General features: G+C 41.8%; 1 protein-coding gene across 1 annotated transcript; it reads right to left on the bottom strand.

Annotated features, from left to right (window-relative positions):
- Window positions 1-17,078: 17,078 nt before the first annotated feature.
- Window positions 17,079-22,258, bottom strand: LOC111963013 (C-C chemokine receptor type 6-like). Its single transcript, XM_023986236.2, has 3 exons — window positions 21,602-22,258; window positions 21,054-21,464; window positions 17,079-20,936 (listed from the first exon to the last, which is right to left on the bottom strand). Exons 1-3 carry the CDS (start codon window positions 21,947-21,949, stop codon window positions 20,562-20,564), a joined length of 1,134 nt encoding a protein of 377 aa, XP_023842004.1. The 5' UTR covers window positions 21,950-22,258; the 3' UTR covers window positions 17,079-20,561.
- Between the last annotated feature and the right edge of the window lie 315 nt (window positions 22,259-22,573).

The following is a 22,573-nucleotide window of genomic DNA, read 5'->3' as shown; positions in this document are numbered from 1 at the left end:
TTGTTCATATAATTTAAAAAGCAGTCACTAGGTGTAGGCAAAACCATAAGCAAATAGGTAAACTGTGATATGACTAAAGAGTTAATCAGGGTGATTTTCCACAAATAGACAGGTATTTTCCTTTCCATGGTAGCAAGATCTATCTTATTTTTGCTAACTTTCTATAAAGATTTATTGGATTGAGATCATTTCTTTCTTTTGGGATTTGTATACCGAGTATGTCCACACTCCGTCCGACCATTTAATTGGTAAACTACATGGTAATGTAAAATTTGCATTTTTTAGTGATCCAATACGTAATATGTACATTTATCATAATTTGGTTTTAATCCAGAGAGGATAGCAAAAGTATTTAGATCCTCTGTGAAGGCCGTGGAGAGACTCTAATTGTGGTTTAAAAGAAAACATGAATCATCAGCGTACAATGACACCTTAGTTTTTAAGCCACAGATTTCTAATCCCTTAATATTATTGTGTATCTAATCTTAACAGCTAACATTCGATGGCAATAATAAATAGATATGCCGATAGTGGACAACCTTGTTTTACTCCTCTAGATAGTTTAAGACTTTCTGAGATGTAGCCATTATTTACTATTTTACACCTAGTTACTATACATAACTTAACCCATTTTATAAGAGATTCCCCAAAATTGAAATATTCTAGGCATTACATGAACTCCAGTCGTACTTTATCAAAAGCCTTTTCAAAATCAGCTATGAAAACCAGACCTGGTGTCCCCGATATTTCATAGTATTCTATTGTTTCCAGTACTTATCTTATATTACTCCAATGTACCATCCATGTAAAAACCTGTCTATTAGATGATGAATCATATCTGACAATACTTTTTTAACTCTATGCGCCAAGCATTTTGCTAGGATTTTTGCCATCACAACACTGGAAGTGTAAGAGATCTCCAATTTTTTTAATGGACTGGATCTTTACATATACCACTTGGGTCCTGTTTCAGTAATAATGATATCAGACCTTCTTGTTGCATGTCTGATAATCTACCATTTATATAGGAGTGTTTAAAACATGCAATAATGGTCCTTTGAGTATACAAAAAAAAGTTTTGTATACTTACACTGGTATGCCATCCAGCCTGGAGTTTTCCCATCCTTAATGGCCCCAATTGCATCAAGCAGTTCCTCCTCTGTTATTTGGCCTTCACATGAGTTTCTGTACAGATGTTTATTTTACATTATTATTAGGGAAAAAATCCATACAATTAGTTTCAGTTAGTGGAGATGGAGGAGCCTGAAACAAAAACATATTCTTAAAGTACTTTACTTCCTCTTTTCAAAATATAATTTGGTGAATCATGCGTGACTTCATCATTTGTAACAAGTTTTAATACATTTTTTTGGTAGCATTTCTATATTGAAGATTGAAAAAGAATTGGTGCATTTTTCCCCATATTCCATCCAGTTCGCCTTATTTGAATATATTACACTGGATCTTTCTTGAAGAAGTTCCTCCATTTCTTTTGGTTTTTCCTCTAACTTATTCTGTGCCTCTATGGTACCGTTTTTATTGCTATCTAACTGTACTGTTAGTCCTTCAATTTAATTTGTTAATATGGACTCTTGATCTAAATTGCTTTTGTTTTATAGATGAGTACTGAATTGCATGGCCTCTAAAGGCACACTTAAAAGTGTCCCATACAATACGGGGATCTGCTGTACTATGTTATGTCTGAAAAAGTCAGTTATAAATTCTTCTGTCCTAGTTCTAAACAATGTATCATCTAGTAGACTCATCTAGTAGATTAAATTTCCAATATCCTCGCCACGTGGAAATTCTGTAAGAGTAATATATATGCCAATTATGTGGATGATCCGACCGCATGCTGTCCCTATCAACACTTTTTAAACTTTTGGTGCCAGAGAGAATGGCATAAGAAAGTAGTCAAGACGACTAGCTTGATTAAGCCTCCGCCATGTATATCTCACTAGGTCAGGGTATTTAAGTGTCCATATATCCACTAATTCAATATATCCATGACATTCATGATTTCCTTAAGTGCCTGAGGTGATAGTTTGTAGTGTGATTTCCTTCCGGTCCATAGAGGTATTTAAGACCGTATTAAAATCTTCCCACCATAAATAGAGTCCTAATGTTGCTTGTAGAGTTGATCAATTCTTATATATATTTTCAAAGAAGCTTGGTCATCATTATTCGGACCGTATAGGTTAATAAGCCATATCTGTTTATTGTCCAATAACATATTTAAAATAATCCATCTACCTTGAGGATCTGTTTGGACAATTTGCACATTTGGATCATGTCAGGACCCGGTGACGAGAAACGTCACTAATAGGTCGGCAGGACACCCTAGAAGATTGAAGGCGACAGAGTACCAAGAGAATGGTGGGTTTAATAAAAGGAACAAGATCTCTGCAGGCAAAGAATACTAAATCCACCACGTCCAAACTCAAACAATATAATGCCAAGAGGCACAAAATGGATATCCCTCCAACAATACAAAGGAAACTCCACCAAAGTGGTAAAAAACAGCAGGGAAAACAAACCTCACCAAAGTACATCAAAACATATACACCCAGGCACTAAACCAGAGACACCCTCTGGAAAATCCAATAAGAGAATATATTGTTCACAACAAGGCTGGGGCTGGGTGCTAACATACAAACACTGAGCAAGAACTGAGGAACACACAGGGTGTTAAATACTAACACGGGAACGACACACAGGTGCAAACAATAATTAGAGCAAGGAAAAAACAAAAGGTACAAAAAAGGTGCAATGGGGACATCTAGTGACCAAAACTGAACAGTCCTGGCCAAAACCTGACAGATCAAAAATATTGTTAATTAAAACCATCACTCCTTTTGAATTTCTTTGCCCATGGGAGAAATACATCATCTAAAATACAATCCCAGTTCTTTTTCCACAAAACTCATCTAAAAATTGTTGAATGGGTTCCTGTAAACAATAGATATTATATTCCTTCTCTTTTAGCCAGGTAAATACTGATCGTCTTTTCTTATTATCTGCTAAGCCATTACAATTGTAACTGGCTATACTTATTTCACCACTTACCATAATGAGACACACCTTTCAATGATTTTTATCAAAATATATGTTTGTAAACGTACCATAAAAAAGTAACATGATGATTGAGTGTCTATATAGCTGTACCATGATATTTGCATTGCTACTAAGTAAACCTCCAATTGGTCCCTACTATTCCACCCGCTAAAAGCCCTCCTCATCCCGAGTTGGGTTGTCATCCCAATGCCCGGCAGACCACCCTCGACCCCCTGTATCCCATAGCCCTGAACCGACTGGGATCCATCCTTTGAAAAGAGCACACAGTGTCATTTACCGAATTGAAGTAGATCAACTGCCAAATGCATTTCCAGCGCCCTCACCTCGATTTGTATTATATATAGCTGTGGATCATCCTCTATTGTCCCTAACATTTTTACTCCTTCGCAACAGTTGTGGGATACACACATACACCCACACACACACTCAACCCTTACCCCCCACACAACCATAAGCTCTCTTTCTCAACAATTGCACCATCCTAGATCCCAACTCAAGATAGGTCTTGATTTACAAATGCATTTACAGTTGCAGCTGCATGAGAAGGCCTGCAAGGCCGCGTACAAAAAAATGGGCAGAAATTTAGKGATTTTATTAGCCATTGTCACATCCTAGATGATGGAGGTCAAATGTACACCTTTTACCCGAAATACCCACAATACAGTCACCCGCATTGACCATATTCCCAAGCATCTCCATGCAGTCCAACTTTGATTTTGACCCACTAGGGTCACAATAATATACCCCCTCTCTGAATGTCTGAGTGTGACCCCCTCCCCATGGGTTACTGCAGCTAGTGTTGCCAGCACTGCCACTGCCTGGGTGGGGGCACCCCACCGGAATCCCCACCGGCTAGGTACAAGGTCATCAAGGTTCTCGTTAGCAACTTTGAGAATTTACTTGTGTAGTATGCTCTCCCTTTAGGGGGCTTTGGCTTTGCAGGACCAACCCTGCCAAGCAGGCTCAGAATCTTGAGGGGGCAGTGCTGCTCTTGGTCTCTGACCTCATTTTGGCTGCATACAGACCGCTTACAGCAGGCACATAAAACAGTTAGGGACTTCTCCTTAGTATCTGGGTCATTCAGGTGGGTGTCTAGGGTATAGGGTCATGGACCGTACCATTAAAATAGGATCATAAATAAATAATTAGATATAATATATTTAAAAAATGTTGTTCCCCATGATAGGACAATAATACATCAAATGTATAATTTATTTTAAAACTGTTCCACCATGATAGGACAATAAATAAGACGTATAATTCATTATAAAAGTATATCCATCATCTGAACAACATTGAAAGCCCTCTCATACCCCGGCTCACAGCAATACATTGGCTCTGGGATATACAAACATTTCATTACTCACTCACTCAACTTTCCAAACATAACAAATAAAATCAAAAATAAACACACACCACACCATCCACACATACTGTGCCTTCCGTTTACTTAGTTGTTATCTTCACTATGTTGAATTAGTGCTTGTGTGTTCAGTTAGTTAAATGTGAAGATATATAGAAAATATATATTTGTTATTGTATTGTTACAATCCATAACCGGGCTAGAATTCTGTTTATTTTCCTCATCTATGAGAACTTTGTAATTTTTTTAATAACCATGGATTAGTCTTTGTGTCTCTGAACAACTGGTTATCAATATATAGTTTATCAACAACGAGAGGTACTCGTTTCGCTTTTAATCTATTTTCTTTGAAAATTGGATAGAACTTTACGCCGTTCTGCAATTTCCTTCAGAAACTGATCATTCATGCCAATTTTGGTCCCAGCAAGTCTTTTACCCAGGCTTTTAACCATTATTTTATCTTTAAATGAAGCAAATTTGGTAACGATTGGGCGTTCATACCTTTGGCCTCTCTGTCCGAAGTGGTGTACACGTTCAAGTTGGATTTTGTCGATAGCTTTGCGTGGGATCTGAAGCGCTGTAAGGAGGAACTCTCTAACTACAGATTCAGGAACGTCCCCTTCTTTCTCCTGGATACCTGTAAGTACCAGATTCTCTCTCATGGATCTAGTTTGTATGTCCAGTAAGGCTTCCCTCAGAACGGTGTTCTCCTTTTTAATTTCATTCATTTCGGTTTCAGTCCCTTTTAGCTTGTGTGTTTCCTTCTCCAATGTCGCAGCTTTTTCATCACTCATCTCGAGGCTTGCCTTCAACTCTTTTATATCCTTACTAATTAATTCAAGTATACCCAATTTGTCATTTATTGATTTTAACAGATCGGTTTCGACCTTTAACATTCCTGGTGGTGAAAATATTAAATCGTCTGTGTCTGTAGAAGAGTCACGTTTTCGTTTTGAAATCGGTTCCCCTGTCTTACTCTCCGTCATGTTTGGGTGTTGCTTGTTTTTGTAATATTTGTCAATAAATGTCTCTAGTCTTAAGATTTGTTTTGTGTTATTATCCAGATTGAAGGTTATCACCCACCAGATTATCTAGTGCTAAAAATTTTAGGCTAACTTGCCGATATTGATATTACGTTTTATCTTGAGGTGCTCTACATAACTTTGTTCATTTACATTTACATTTAAGTCATTTAGCAGACGCTCTTATCCAGAGCGACTTACACATTGGAAAGTTATACATATTCATCCTGGTCCCCCCGTGGGGAATGAACCCACAACCCTGGGTTGCAAGCGCCATGCTCTACCAACTGAGCCACACGGGACCAGTGTGGTCCGCCATTACCTTTACATCCGCCTTTTAAATAGTTAGTCTGGGTAGCTATTAAGAATTTAACTATCTGCATTGACCCTTTTAGCACTAACTATTTTGACTCGCTGCTGCTACTGTTTATCCAACCTGCAGTTGAAGTCGGAAGTTACATACACCTTAGCCAAATACATTTAAGCTCAGTTTTTCACAATTCCTTACATTTAATCCAAGTAAAATTCCCTGTCTGTAGTTTAGTTTAGGATCACCACTTTATTTTAAGAATGTGAAATGTCAGAATAATAGTAGAGAGAATTATTTATTTCAGCACATTCCCAGTGGGTCAGAAGTTTACATACACTCAATTAGTCTTTGGTAGCATTGCCTTTAAATGGTTTAACTTGGGTCAAACATTTTGGGTAGCCTTCCACAAGCTTCCCACAATAAGTTGGGTGAATTTTGGCCCATTCCTCCTGACAGAGCTGGTGTAACTAAGTCAGGTTTGTAGGCTTCCTTGCTCGCACACGCTTTTTCAGTTCTGCCCACAAATTTTCTATGAGTTTGAGGTCAGGGCTTTGTGATGGCCACTCCAATACCTTGCCATTTTGCAACAACTTTGGAAGTATGCTTGGGGTCATTGTCCATCTATTTTGTGAAGTGCACCAGTCCCTCCTGCAGCAAAGCACCCCACAACATGATGCTGCCACCCCCGTGCTTCACAGTTGGGATAGTGTTCTTCGGCTTGCAAGCATCCCCCTTTTTCCTCCAAACATAAAGATGGCCAAACAGTTCTATTTTTGTTTCATCAGACCAGAGGACATTTCTCCAAAAAGTACGATATTTGTCCCCCTGTGCAGTTGCAAACCGTAGTCTGGCTTTTTATGGCAGTTTTGGAGCAGTGGCTTCTTTTTTGCTGAGCGGTCTTTCAGTTTATGTCAATTTAGGAGTCGTTTTACTGTGGATATAGATACTTTTGTACCTGTTTCCTCCAGCATCTTCACAATGGTCCTTTGCTGTTGTTCTGGGAATGATTTCCACTTTTCGCACTAAAGTACATTCATCTCCAGGAGACAGAACGCGTCTCCTTCCTGAGCAGTATGACGGCTGCTCGGTCCCATGGCGTTTATACGTGCGTACTATTGTTTGTACAGATGAACATGGTACCTTCAGGTGTTTGGAAATTGTTCACAAGGATGAACCAGATTTGTGGAGGTCTACAATTTTTTTTCTGAGGTCTTGGCTGATTTCTTTAGATTTTCCCTAATTACTTGTGTCATGCACAAAGTAGATGTCCTAACCAACTTGCCAAAACTATTGTCACGACTTCCGCCGAAGTTGGCTCCCCTGCCTGTTCGGGCGGTGCTCGGCGCCACCGATCCCTTTTTCGTTTGTCTGTTTGTTTTGTCTTATTAGTTCCACCTGTGTTTCTGTTGTTTTCGGTTAATGAGCTCCCCTATATTTAGTAGGTAGACCCGCCCTTGTTTTGTGCGGGATTGTCTTTATTTTGTTACGTGTGTGCATTGTAGGCTGAGGTGTATTTTCTTTCTTTCGCTTGACACCCTGTGGTTTTTGGGTTGTCARGTTATATGTCCGCGCCCTGTATTTGTTGGGCTTATATTTTATGTGTGCTGCGCCTGATTCCTGCACCCACCTAGTCCCGCGTGACAACTATAGTTTGTCATCAAGAATTTTGTGGAGTGGTTGAAAAACAAGTTTTAATGACTAAGTGTATGTAAACTTCCGACTTCAACTGTACATACCTCAATTACATTGTACCCCTGCACATAGAATTGGCACTAGTACCTCATGTATATAGTCAGGCTATCGTTACTCATTGTGTATTTATTCCTTGTGTTATTGTTTTTCTATTATTTAAAAAAATGTCTCTCTGCATAAGTAATCATTTCACTGTTAGTCTACACCTGTTATTTACTAAGCATGTGAGTTGCTTCTTTCCTGGACATCGGTAGCTCAGTGCAGTCAAGCAAAAACTACACCGTTGAGGTTTAAAGATATGGTGACAATTTCAGAATGTAACAGGCTTTTACTTCAATTTCATCAGGTTAAAACTCAATAAAGCAAGTCTCAAAAAGAAGAAAAATGTCTGTACATACAGCTGTTTCAAAAACATTGCCCAACTATTACACTATTACACATCCGGCGCCGGAAAGAGATGGCCGCCTCGCTTCGCGTTCCTTGGAAAATATGCAGTATTTTGCTTTTTTATGTGTTATTTCTTACATCGGTACCCCAGGTAATCTTAGGTTTCATTACATACAGTCGGGAGGAACTACTGAATATACGATTAACGTCAACTCATCATCGTTCCTACCAGGAATATGACTCAGGAATATGACTTTCCCCGAAACGGATCCAGTGTTTTGCCTTCCACCCAATACAATGGATCTGATCCCAGCCGGCGACCCTGTGCGACCCGTAAAAGGGGCAAACGAGGCGGTCTCGTGGTCAGGCTTCGGAGACGGGCACATCGCGCTCCACTCCCTAGCATCTACTCGCCAATGTCCAGTCTCTTGACAATAAGTTTGATGAATCCGAGCACGGGTAGCATTCCAGAGGACATCAGGGATTGCAACGTGCTCTGCTTCACGGAAACATGGCTAACTCAAGAGACGCTAACGGAGTCGGTGCAGCCAGCTGGTTTCTTCATGCATCGCGCCGACAGAAACAAACATCTTTCTGGTAAGAAGAGGGCGGGGGGGTATGCCTTATGATTAACGAGACGTGGTGTGATCAACATAACAACACACAGGAACTACAAGTCATTCTGTTCACCTGATCTAGAACTCCTCACAATCAAAGTCGACCGCATTATCTACCAAGGGAATTCTCTTCAATCATAATCACAGCCGTATATATTCCCCCCAAGCAGACACATCGATGGCCCTGAACGAACTTTATCTGACTCTTGTAAACTGGAAACACACACCCTGAGGCTGCATTCATCGTAGCTGGGGATTTTAACAAGGCTAATCTAAAAAAAACTCCCTAAATTCTATCAGCATATCGATTGTGCTACCAGGGCTGGGAAAACCCTAGATCATTGTTAACTAATTTCCGCGACGCATATAAGGCCCCCGCCCCCCTTTCGGAAAAGCTGACCACGACTCCATTTTGTTGATTCCAGCCTACAAACAGAAACTAAAACAACAAGCTCCCGCGCTCAGGTCTGTTAAACGCTGGTCCGACAATCTGAATCCACGCTTCAAGACTGCTTCGATCACGCGGATTGGAATTATGTTCCGCATTGCGTCAAACAACAATATTGACGAATATGCTGATTCGGTGAGCGAGTTCATTAGGAAGTGCATTGACGATGTCGTACCCACAGCAACGATTAAAACATTCCCAAACCAGAAACCGTGGATTGACGGCAGCAATTCGCGTGAAACTGAAAGCACGAACCACTGCTTTTAACCAGGGCAAGGTGACCGGAAGCATGACCGAATACAAACAGTGTAGCTATTCTCTCCGCAAGGCAATCAAACAGGCTAAGTCCCGTACAGAGACAAATCGAGTCGCAATTCAACAGCTCAGACACAAGGGTATGTGGCAGGGTCTACAGTCAATCACGGATTACAAAAAGAAAACCAGCCCCGTCGCGGACCAGGATGTCTTGCTCCCAGACAGGCTAAACAACTTTTTTGCCCGCTTTGAGGACAATACAGTGCCACTGACACGGCCCTACCAAAACCTGCGGGCTCTCCTTCACTGCAGCCGAGGTGAGTAAAACATTTAAACGTGTTAACCCTCGCAAGGCTGCAGGCCCAGACGGCATTCCCAGCCGCGTCCTCAGAGCATGCGCAGACCAGCTGGCTGGTGTGTTTACGGACATATTCAATCAATCCTTATCCCAGTCTGCTGTTCCATGCTTCAAGAGGGCCACCATTGTTCCTGTTCCCAAGAAAGCTAAGGTAACTGAGCTAAACGACTACCGCCCCGTAGCACTCCTTCCGTCATCATGAAGTGCTTTGAGAGACTAGTCAAGGACCATATCACCTCACCCTACCGGACACCCTAGACCCACTCCAATTTGCTTACCGACCCAATAGGTCCACAGACGACGACGATCGCAACACACTGCACACTGCCCTAACCCATCTGGACAAGAGGAATACCCATGTGAGAATGCTGTTCTCGATTACAGCTCAGCATTTAACACCATAGTACCCTCCAAACTCGTCATCAAGCTCGAGACCCTGGGTCTCGACCCGCCCTGTGCAACTGGGTCCTGGACTTCCTGACGGGCCGCCCCCAGGTGGTGAGGGTAGGTAACAACATCTCCACCCCGCTGATCTCAACACTGGGCCCCACAAGGGTGCGTTCTGAGCCCTCTCCTGTACTCCCTGTTCACCCACGACTGCGTGGCCATGCACGCCTCCAACTCAATCATCAAGTTTGCGGATGACACTACAGTGGTAGGCTGATTACCAACAACGACGAGACGGCCTACAGGGAGGAGGTGAGGGCCCTCGGAGTGTGGTGTCAGGAAATAACCTCAACGTCAACAAAACAAAGGAGATGATTGTGGACTTCAGGAAACAGCAGAGGGAGCACCCCATCCACATCGACGGGTCGTAGTGGAGAAGGTGGAAATTTTAAGTTCCTCGTGTACACATCACGGACAAATTGAATTGGTCCACCACACAGACAGCGTTGTGAAGGCGCAGCAGCGCCTCTTCAACCTCAGGAGGCTGAAGAATTCGGCTTGTCACCAAAAGCACTCACAAACTTCTACAGATGCACAATCGAGAGCATCCTGTCGGGCTGTATCACCGCCTGGTACGGCAACTGCTCCGCCCACAACCGTAAGGCTTCCCAGAGGGTAGTGAGGTCTGCAGAACGCACCACCGGGGCAAACTACCTGCCCTCCAGGACACCTACCACACCCGATGTCACAGGAAGGCCATAAAGATCATCAAGGACAACAACCACCAAGCCACTGCCTGTTCACCCCGCTATCATCCAGAAGGCGAGAGTACAGGTGCATCAAAGCAGGGACCGAGAGACTGAAAAACAGCTTCTTCTCAAGGCCACAGACTGTTAAACAGCCACCACTAACATTTAGCGGCCGCTGCCAACATACTGACTCAACTCCAGCCACTTTAAAAATGGGAATTGATGGAAATTATGTAAAAAGTACCACTAGCCACTTTAAACAATGCCACTTAATATAATGTTTACATCCCTACATTACCCATCTCATATGTATATACTGTACTCTATATCATCTACTGCATCTTGCCATCTTATGTAATACATGTACCACTAGCCACTTTAAACTATGCCACTTTATGTTTACATACCCTACAGTACTCATCTCATATGTATATACCGTACTCTAATCCACCTACTGCATCTTGCCATGCCGTTCTGTACCACACTCATTCATATATCTTTATGTACATATTCTTTATCCCTTTACACTTGTGTGTGTGTATAAGGTAGTAGTTGTGGAATTGTTAGGTTAGATTACTGTTGGTTATTACTGCACGAAGCACAAGCATTTCGCTACACTCGCATTAACATCTGCTAACCATGTGTATGTGACTAATAAAATTTGATTTGATTTGATTTGATTTGATTTTTCACTGCTGGCTCATCGAGACAACTGTTTTCATTGCCCTGCTTAGGGGGCAACTGTCAGGTTATTCTCCTGTGCTTCCTCCGGATGTAGCGGTTGAGTTGTGACAAGTTCGCAAGTTTACATTGCAGTAAAATGTGTAGTCAAGGTTATTTTTGCGAAAAGTCTAGTTAGTGTGAAGACCCTCTAATTCTTGTAAATCATCATAGGGAGTTATGTGAAAAATGTACCTTTGTGTTCAAGGGGGCCCTAACAACACATGTTGCATACAATGGTTTCAGCAGTGTCTTTTACACTCGATCAAGATTCTTGATTTTTTGTGATTTTGATCTTTGTGAACTCAAATCCAGTCTTATGTAGGTCAGAAAAGGGGACCAACTGTAACAGTGTCCCTTTCCTGCAGTCACTGACCAAAACCGCCCTTTTTGGCCCCAAAGGGGGATTATTAATAATTTTCATAATGAATCAAATAAAAAAATAACCCATGGAAATCTGGTGTTTCAGTCTTCTGTGATGTACTGTATATAACGTGTAATATTGGGATGCAAACTCAAAATTGAATACATTTCAACTCTATATCTGTCACYTTGGTATGAAGAGTCGGGAGACAGGCACAGGAATGTATAATAGGGGTTTTTATTACCCCAAATTACAGCGTGCCATGTAAAGGCACGGGGACGAAGACCAGGGATCCGTGACAGTACCCCCGCCTTTGCAGCGCAACGACACCGGCCTCGAGGACGATCACAGGAACGCAGTGCGGGTCGATCAGGACCTGATGCAGCTGCCGAAGATGCGTCGTCATTGGACGGGCCAGTTGCCGCTGCCGAAGTTGCGGCGGCGTCAGATGGACCAGTAGCAGTGGCGTCGGATGGGCCATTCCCGCTGTCTCCCTTATTGGTTGATTATTCTATCACGTCAGTATGAATGATTTGGGAGACAGGCGCAGGAATGCGTAATAGGATTTTTTATTTCACCCAAATTACGGTGTGCCGTGTAAAGGCACGGGGACGAAGACCAAACAAACACTATACAAAACACAGGGTTGAAACCCAAACAAAAGAGCGAGGAATACCTCAAATAAATACACAATCGCACAATGATTATCACAGGGGACGAAAACCGTAATCATCTGCACAATACAAGTGGCACAAAAGCCAAAACAACACTCCACAGGTACTCACACGCACCAAGGGACATTGTAACAATAATCTACAGCCCAATGGAACCAAAGGGCACACTTATACAAGTACTAATCAGTGGGAATAGGGGACAGGTGTGCGTAATGAAAGTTCCCGGAGGGATCCGTGACAATATCTGACATGGTACAGGTGTCTTCTTTTTTTAAGCCCATAACCATGTGTGTGAGGTGTATAAGTTTGTTTCAAAGTAGATTTGTTTAAGACTACCAAGAATCACTCTGTGTGACCCTGATTTAGCCTACTGTAGTAATTAACCAACAGCTACATAGCCACCTAAACAATGCTGCTCACAGCTCAGCTCGAAGACAGTTTCATGTCTACAGATATTGTTCTCTTAGGAAGATAAGAGGTGAACTGTGTGACTGAAAAGCTCAAAGCATTTTCTATCCTCTTGGAGTCTGTTGTACTGCTATATAGCACATTTTCGATTCTTCTGCCATATTTATATTTATAGTTTATAGTGCATATAATACACTGTGATGGAATTTATACCTCATATAATACACCATATGATATCACTGATTGTCATGAGAACCTGAAATCAGTCAAAAATACCCCATTCACAATGAGTGCGTATCTCAAGCAGCCTACGGATGCTGTGACTGTCTATATGATTAGATTTGGTTGAAGTGTGTCATCATTAGGGTTGATTAGATGTTTAAGAGCATTACAGGTGGCGTCTGTGACACAAATACTGTAGACCTTCTCCTATTACGAATTCATTCCAATTATATCCCGCAGTTGTACAGCTGTGTTGTCGTCTCCACTTTTAGCTTCCCTTCCTCCACTCTATCTATGCCTATTGACTCTGCTCATCCTCGAACGCTTTCATGTGGAAACTTAGTCTGAAGTTGTTTGATTTTCTCTTACCCTACTCTAATTTTGCTCAAACGAAAACTCAATTTGTCGTTGAAAAGTGTCTTACCTGAAAAGCTTATAAATATAATAAAAAAACAGGATGTTAAGAAAATAAAGTGGAAGGTCTTAATGTGTCTTGTAGGGATTATGGGCACAGAGAAGGGAGAGTACTATGCTTGCATTTGTAAATGGGATCTTGTTTTTGTGTAGTACCTGTTAGCATTGCATTTGCTTCACGTTGTGTACTTACATTATTCATGGCGGATGGAAAACAGGGTGGTGCGGCAGGTGCCGCTTCTCATACGAATGCTGTTATTTTATCTAAAACATCAGGTGTACCCCGACCGCCGCTAAGTAAATCATGCAAAGAGTTAAAGCGCAACTATGTGTTTTATCTCCAGTACTTTGCCATGATTGTCAGTTATGTAGCTGCTCTACTGATAATCTCAGTGCGTCCTTGCTGGGATGACACAATCAGTCTACTACCGGAGAATACCAACACTAAACACATTGGTTCACCGTTCCACGGGAGCGGACAGCACACAGCACACCATAATGTTCTGAATAATGGCCAAGTCTACCTCGCTCCCTATTCCACTGAACCGCTTAGGCGTAACAAACACAAGTCCAACATTTATCGGAAACTTTTAAACTACCTGTTCACTACTCTCCGGGGATGTGCAACTCAATCCTGGGCCTAACATCACCGAGCCAGCGATACTCACCAGAGTGGAAAGCAGTGGATGGCCTCGTCCACTGATCGTTGCAGCTGTGGAAGTGGGTGAGTGCTATGGTCCAATGGTTTCTCTCGACTCACCCGGCTCCAGGATAGATTTTGACTCTTCAAACATACCCAAGTCGCTATATGCGATCCCTGACTCAGCTTCTGGTACGCAAGCTGTTTTAATTAGTTCCCCGCATCCAGTGCAGGTGGGAGGGATTGTTAATTGCGCTACCGAACTGCCCCTAATCAAAACGAAACAAAACGGCCTAAACCCAGCCGTCAGAAAACACAGAAAATTAAACTTTTTTCAATGTGTCAATCACTCTCGAGTCATCTGGGACCCACGAACTGAGCCCAAGGGACTACTAGGGGGGCACTTGAACATTCGTAGAGTCATTCCAAAAAGTGATCAAATTCAACATCTACTCAGACTCCAACCTTGACTTGCTCTGCCTCTCAGAGACATGGCTCCATAAAAACTTTCCATATGCTGCTTTGATTGTGCCTAGCTACAATGTTTTCAGGAGAGACAGGATTGAAGGAAGAGGAGGGGGTGTGATGATTTACATCAAAGAACATATCCGATGTAAACAAATTGAGTGGTCATGTGATAATGTACTACAATGTATTGGCCGAACTTTACACTGTCTCCCCAAATGTCTTTTACCCTTATTGGAATGTATAGGCCACCTTCCACCAAAAGTGTGTTTTTTGATCAGTTTAATAACATGCTTAGGGAATGTGATTTTGGGAAAGAGGTCATCTTAATGGGAGATTTTAATATTAATTATGAAGACAAGTCTAGTAGGAAAACCCTCAAACGGATCACTAATACCTTRGACCTTACACAGCTAGTTAAAGGGCCAACCAGGGTGACTTGTTGCTCTAAAACACAGATTGATTTGGTGTTCAGTAATAAACCAGAGAGAGTGACTAAATCATTCAATATGGTTACTGGGCTATCTGATCATAATCTGACACTTATAGCCAGAAAGCTGTCTAAGAGCAGGTTTAACCTCTCTACTGTTAGAAAGCCGGATCAACTAAGAATACGAAATTAAAGGAATTAACTGGAATGATCTCTTGTCCGATACAGACGTGGAAGCTGATAGTCAGGGTTTTCTATCCACAATCCAGACTACAATAAATGGTTTCCTAAAGAAATTCAAATCCAAACCTGGCCAAAAGAGCACTCTTCCTTGGCTAAATGGAGAAATCTGMAAATTGATGAAAGAACYAGATTATGCRCTAAAAATAGCCCTAAYATCCAATTTAGAGCATGACAGACGTAGGTTTACCATGTTGAGAAATAAGGTGATGAAAGAAATCAGACAGGCCAAGGCAAACTTTTTTATTAACATAATTGGTGAAGCAAAGGGAAATTCTAAATTGATCTGGGAGAATCTAAAAAAGAATCTAAAAAAGTTAACAGGGAAAGACCATAGTAACACTGCAAAAATCATGGTGAATAACAATCTAACACAGGATGCAGTCGAAATAGCAATAGCCTTCAATTCCTACTTTATTGACTCTGTCAGGGTACTGACACGAAACCCCTCCACTGGTTTCTTGGGCTCAGTGCCAGTGTATGACACTCAACCTGTCTTCATCATAAGGGAGGTTTCTGAGTCAAAGGTGAACAAGGTGATTAGCTCACTAAAGAACTCTAAAGCCAAATATTGCGTTTGGGCTGGACTCTACCTTTCTTAAAACTACAAAGAGTCACTCATTGGCCCCATTACTAAGGTCACCAACACATCTATTGGTCTCGGGGTGTTTCCAAGGGTATGGAAGCCGGCCATAATAACGGCCATCTTTAAATCGGGCGACCCTGCTGACGTGAGTAACTACAGGCCCATTAGTATACTACCTTTGGTGTCAAAGGTTGTTGAAAAGTGTGTAGCAGAACAACTGATTGCCCACCTCAACAACAGCCCCTTCACATTACACTCCATGCAGTTTGGCTTCAGAGCGAAACACTCCACAGAAACGGCCAACTGCTTTCTTCTGGAAAATGTGAAGTCCAAGATGGACAAAAGGGGCGTTGTTGGGGCTGTGTTTCTGGACCTAAGGAAAGCTTTTGATACTGTTAACCATGAGATTCTCATTTCAAAATTGTCCAAGTTCAACTTTTCCCCCGATGCCTTGAGATGGATAAAATAATACCTTGAAGGCAGAACTCAGTGTGTCAGAGTGAYCAAMGAGCTGTCGCCCACTCTTAGCTATGATGTGGGCGTGCCCCAAGGGTCAATACTGGGGCCCCTCCTGTTCAGCCTGTACATTAATGATCTGCCTTCTGTCTGTACCGGGTCTGAAGTTCAAATGTATGCAGATGATAGAGTGATATACAGTATGTGCATGCAAAGAGCAAACAACAAGCTGCACAAGAACTCACTGCTGTAATGGTCCAGGTTACAAAGTGGCTCAGTGACTCGTGTTTGCATCTCAATGTGAAAAAAACTGTTTGCATGTTCTTCACAAAGAGGGCAACAGATGCTAGTGAGCCAGATGTCTATGTGTCAGAGGAGAAGCTCCAGGTGGTATCTGATTTTAAGTACCTTGGCATCATACTTGGTTCCAACCTCTCTTTTAAAAAGCATGTGAAAAAGGTAATTCAGATAACCAAATTCAACCTAGCTAATTTCCGATTTATACCAAATTGTTTGACTACAGAGGTAGCAAAACTGTACTTCAAATCTATGATACTCCCCCACTTAACATACTGCTTGACTAGTTGGGCCCAAACTTGCTGTAGAACATTAAAACCTATTCAGTCTGTCTACAAACAGGCTCTCAAAGTGCTTGATAGGAAGCCCAATAGCCATCATCACTGTTACATCCTCAGAAAGCATGAGCTCCTGAGTTGGGAAAATCTTGTGCAATACACCGACGCATGTCTTGTATTCAAGATCCTAAATGGCCTGGCTCCCCCTCCACTCAGTATTTTTGTTAAACAGAAAACCCAAATATATGGCAGCAGATCCACAAGGTCTGCCATGAGAGGTGACTGTATAGCACCTTTAGTAAATCCGCTTTCTCTGTGAGAGCTTCCCATGTCTGGAATACACTGCCATCAGACACACATAACTGCACCACATATCACACTTTCACAAAATGCTTGAAGACATGGCTAAAGTTCCATCAGATTTGTGAACATAATCCTTAGCTGTGTATTGCTGCTTTCCATGTTGTCTGTTGTCTGTAGCTTGTGAGGTGTGGAAACACTTTGTTGCTTTTATGAATTTTGTCTTACTGCATTTTGTTCTATGTTGCTCTGTCTGTATGCTACGTCGTGCTTGTCCTATGTTGCTCTGTCTGTATGCTATGTCTTGCTTGTCCTATGTTGCTCTGCGTGTGCTCACTGCTCAATGGTTGTTTATATTGTAATTGTTTTTAATAACCTGCCCAGGGACTGCGGTTGAAAATTAGCCGGCTGGCTAAAACCGGCACTTTTACTGAAACGTTGATTAAAGTGCACTGTCCCTGTAAAAATAAAATAAATTCAACTCAACTCAAATACAGTATACTGTATTCCAAGGCTTCAGGGGAGAGTGGGGTAAGTTGAAGCATTTTTTAAATTCAGCATCACTCCGTCAAGGGAAATATAGTATTATTTCTACCAAAGATATCTACATATATTTCAGGATGTTGTGTATCCCTGGAAATAACCTGAATTCATGTAACCATTACAGTTATGAAAACATAGCTTATCCCAAAAAAAGTGTTCTCTTGATACAACTTATAGAGTAAATTGAGCCGCGGGACAGAGTGTGCAAAGCTTTGAAGATTCTCAAATATAAAATATATGTTGGTTTAACACTTTTTTGGTTACTACATGATTCCATATGTGCTATTTCATAATTHTGATGTCTTCACTTTTATAATACAATGTAGAAAATAGTACAAATAAAGAAAAACCCTTGAATGAGTGTCGTGGCTGAATCAGAATTAGTTAGGTAACATAGATAAATAAGATGTTTTATTTTATTCTTGTCATTAGAATGTCTTCTTTTGGACTATACTGTTGGCAGTTGCAGTTATCCCTTCTCAGCTAGGGCTTAGTCACTTGGGGCCCAGAGAGGGGAGAGGTCAGGCTTGTCTTCATATGTCAATGTTTCTGTTAAACSATGTGATGCTATGAAGAATATCAGAAGGGGAGGAGGACAGAATGGAGGCTTGTCTTCTTATGGGAATGTGTCTGTAACTATTGTATGTCCCCTCTGAGGTTGCCCTTATCTTGACCTAGTATGTGACCTAAGAGGCTCACTGTCTTTTCTGATCTTGTCCAGGAGGGGGTGTTTTTGAGATGGGAGTATCTAGAATTGACAATTGATATATGCCATTGGATGAGGTAATGTTTTGGTCCTAAGTGGTACCGAGCACGAGATTAGAACCTCGGTTAAGGAGACCAAACTGAACYATAATTTATAGCTAATGCTATAAATTATGGGATACTCCTCTTGCAAGTAAAAGGTTCTTTGTGAACTGTTCCTGAGATCTGTGTTTCGTCATGTGAGTTGAGATGGGTGTGTCTTGGCTATAAATGATACTAAGAACTGTTTTGTAAGCACTCTCAGAGAATTCATTTATAGACACTGAATTGATCTGAGAGTCAAAAAGGGCTATGGTGAAGCTCATATATAATTAAAGATGGACTTTATTATATAACTCTGACTTGTGTGTGGTTGGCTCTCTCATCATTGAGTAATACAGGAAATTACCACGACATGAGTAGATGTGTCCAAACTTTTGACTGGTACTGTATATATATTTTTTAACAATACAAATTACACATACAAACGACAACATCAGACAAGCATCAACTACATCACACCTGCTCAGACCCACATGCTCACACCGCCATCTCCAGCTCCTGCATCACTCTCCACCATATTGCCTCAAACTGCACCATTTTGTATCTCTCCGTAGCCCACACACTTTCATTTGGAAAGCTCCCCTTTGCCACCAAATTACTTTTACTGAAAGACTGGTTTATGCAAAACATCCCATGGAACTAGTGAATTCTTATTTGTATTTTAGAGTTATTTTTAAGAGAGATGAGATCTGTTCTAGACAAATACATTTACTTTAAAGACACAGAGCGTCATTGTATTCTATTAGATTGCATCCAGTTAAGTTTTATTCTATTGTTTTTATGTTTTAGTAATTCTTGGCTATATTTTGACAAAAAGCAGTATCATGCTGTGAAACAAATTGGCATTGATAAGTGTCGTGGTAATTTCCTGTATTACTAAATGAGGAGAGTTTACAAACTACACACCAGTCAGAGTTATACTAAGCGATTKATTTTATTGCTTTTCTGACTTTCGTGACCATGCTAATTTGGGGCTAGCTGTTCTAGCATTGATTGATACACTCACAAAAGCTTGGATTTCTTTCGCTGTAAAGCATATTTTCAAAATTAAACTTCATCTTTAATTATATGAGCTTCACCATAGCTCTTTGACTCTCAGATCAATTCAGTGTCTATAAATTAATTCTGAGAGTCCTTACAAAAGAATACTAGTATCTTTTATAGCCAAGATACACCCCTCTCAACTCACATGACGAACCACAGATCTCAGGAACTTCACAAAGGGCCTTTTACTTGAAAGAGGAGTATCCCATAGCCAGATAGCATTAGCTATAAATTATCGTTCAGTTTGGTCTCTAAGACGAGGTTCTAATCTCGTTCTTGGTACTTCATAGTACGAAAACATTACCTCATCCAATGGCATATATCAATTGTCAACTTTAGATACTCCCATCTCAAATTACACCCCACTCCTGGACAAGCTCACTGAGGGGAGTGAGCCTCTAGGTCATATACTATGAAAGATAAGTGCAACATCAGAGGGGTAATACAATGGTTCCAGACACTGCCATACTCCTCCCCCCAATGGGAAAATGAGGGAGTGACTGGAGTACAGACATTGTGGAGCCAAGGGATAATTGGTTCCCCCTTAATCATCCTTTCACATGGTTTAACAGATACATTCACATATGAAGACAATGTTCCATTCTGACCTCTTCCTTTCTGATATTCTGCATATTACCAGACATGTAAAAGACAAGCCTGACCTCCCCCCTCTCTGGGCCCCAAGTGACTGAGCCCTAGCTGAGAAGGGAAAAGTGCAACTGTCAACAGTATAGTCCAAAGGGAGACATTCTAATGACAAGTATCTCACATAAGCATATTATGTATATAAAACATCTTATTTATCTATGTTACCCAACTAATTCTGATTCATCCCCAACATAAGCAAAGAGAAATATTGGACATTAGAGCAATTTCAATACATAATGATCAGCATCCAAATTACAAATACCATGTACTGTAGCTACAGCATCAAACAAATGCTCATATTGAATATAACAGTCACTACTGGACTTCCTGTAGTTGGAGGCAATCTCAACCTACTCCCATCTTCACATGGTGAACGAGGAGCCATTCTCGTTGTTGGATCCGTCAGTGGACTTGCGAGCTGGGATATAGAGGTCAGAGGTCATGCGTGAGGAGCGACCCGAGGGGTAGATGTACTTCCTGCCCAGGCACCACAGATCCGCCAGGATCTTCCTGAAGTGGTTCCTGAACTTGACCCCGATGAAGGCGTACAGGATGGGGTTGAGGCAGCAGTGGAGGTAGGCCACGCTCCTGGTGGTGGTGAGGGTGGTGAGGATGACTTTCTCCCCCTCACACCCCCTCTCGTGGAACAGAGCCACTGTGTGGTAGAGCAGGGCCATGTTGTAGGGCAAGTGGCACACGATGAAGACCACGACCACAGCTAGGATCACACGCACTGCCTTAAGTGAGAGAAGAAACAACAAGATCAACTTAATTGACCCTATAAGAAACATTGACTGTATTCTTATAATGAAACATTCTAATTCTATGACTGGAACTTTGGTGGATACTGGAACCTTGTGCCTCTGGGTGCTGTGGGCCCTCAGGAGGGTCCAGATGATGCTGGCATAACAGAGGACCATGACCAGGATGGGCAGGAAGAACCCCATGGTCATCTGCAGACTGGGTACCAGCACCTTTATCAGCCGGGCGGTCTTGTTACTTTCAAACTGCACCTGGCACACGGCTATAGTCTCTCCCAACCTGTTGGTCTCCTCAACCCGCTTGTTGTAGATGACTGTGGGGATAGACAGGGCTATGGCCAGAGCCCAGATGGCTGTGCAGATGAGGCGGCTGTAGATCAGGGTCCGGGAGCGGAGGCCGAAGGAGCGCCTGGCCTGGACGATGGAGATGTATCGGTCTCCACTGATGCAGGCCAGCAGGAGCATGCCACTGTACAGGTTGATGCTGTAGGCTCCTCGTAGGGCCTTAGAGAATGAAGAACATATTCTTATAATTCCATGCAATGTGGACATCTGCCTCTGACTTCACTGTAACATGAACGACATTGAAACTTCAGGAGCTATAATTAGGAACTGCATCAGGAACTGCACCAAGCCTGTACCTTGCAGACCACTGAGCCCATGCTCCAGTCATGCTGCTCATTGTAGATGATGAGTGGCAGGGTCACGATGAACAGCAGATCTGCTACAGCCACGTTCAGAAGGTACACATCCGTCATGGTCTTGGCTTTCTTGTAGAAGGCATATGTGACAATCACCAACGCATTGCCACAGAGACCGAATGCACAGATGAAGGAATGGACGTAGGTCTGTATGACTATCTCCATATCACGGTTGATATTCAGGTTACAGATATATTCTATTTCGCTTTCATCAGGATAACCMTCAGTGTAGTCTTTTGTGTAATAATAATCATATTCATCTGTTTGCGTCTCATTATGCACCTCCATYTTTATCACCTGTGGAGAAAAAATATATTTTTGCAGAAKATAGTAGGCCTTCTATCATGATTTAGTTATTGAATGTCATGATGTACAATCAAGTCCATGACAAAAAAGAGAAGATATAAACATCACAGTYACTGTGAACTATTGTCTGTAGCTTCAATGTGACATGTCCTATTTTACACATACAGCAGTGAAAGTGTTCAACTGCGTAGCGCAAACCCTATTTACTGAGAAARCAACATGTCTGAGAGCTTGAGAACATCCGTTGGTTGTGAATGACCTCATTTTCTGTTGTGACCGAGAGTACATCAAGGCACGTGTAGGTGTTTAACAACTGTATTTGTCTTATCTAAAGCACTGATCAGATCCTTATCAGACCCAAGGCTAGAGAAACTGAGACACATTGTACANACGTGTAGGTGTTTAACAACTGTATTTGTCTTATCTAAAGCACTGATCAGATCCTTATCAGACCCAAGGCTAGAGAAACTGAGACACATTGTACACAGTATCTCAGATGTGTACCCACATCAACACCGATGTGACTAAAACAGGTCAACATGATGCCAGTGAAGCCTGCTTGTTGCATACAGATGAGACAAGCACATTGAGAATCAGCTCCCACAG

This window comes from Salvelinus sp. IW2-2015, linkage group LG4q.2, assembly GCF_002910315.2.
Source record: "Salvelinus sp. IW2-2015 linkage group LG4q.2, ASM291031v2, whole genome shotgun sequence".
Lineage (NCBI taxonomy): Eukaryota > Metazoa > Chordata > Actinopteri > Salmoniformes > Salmonidae > Salvelinus > Salvelinus sp. IW2-2015.
The sequence above is the reverse complement of the archived record's forward strand: the minus strand, read 5'-3'. Positions and strand labels throughout refer to the sequence as shown.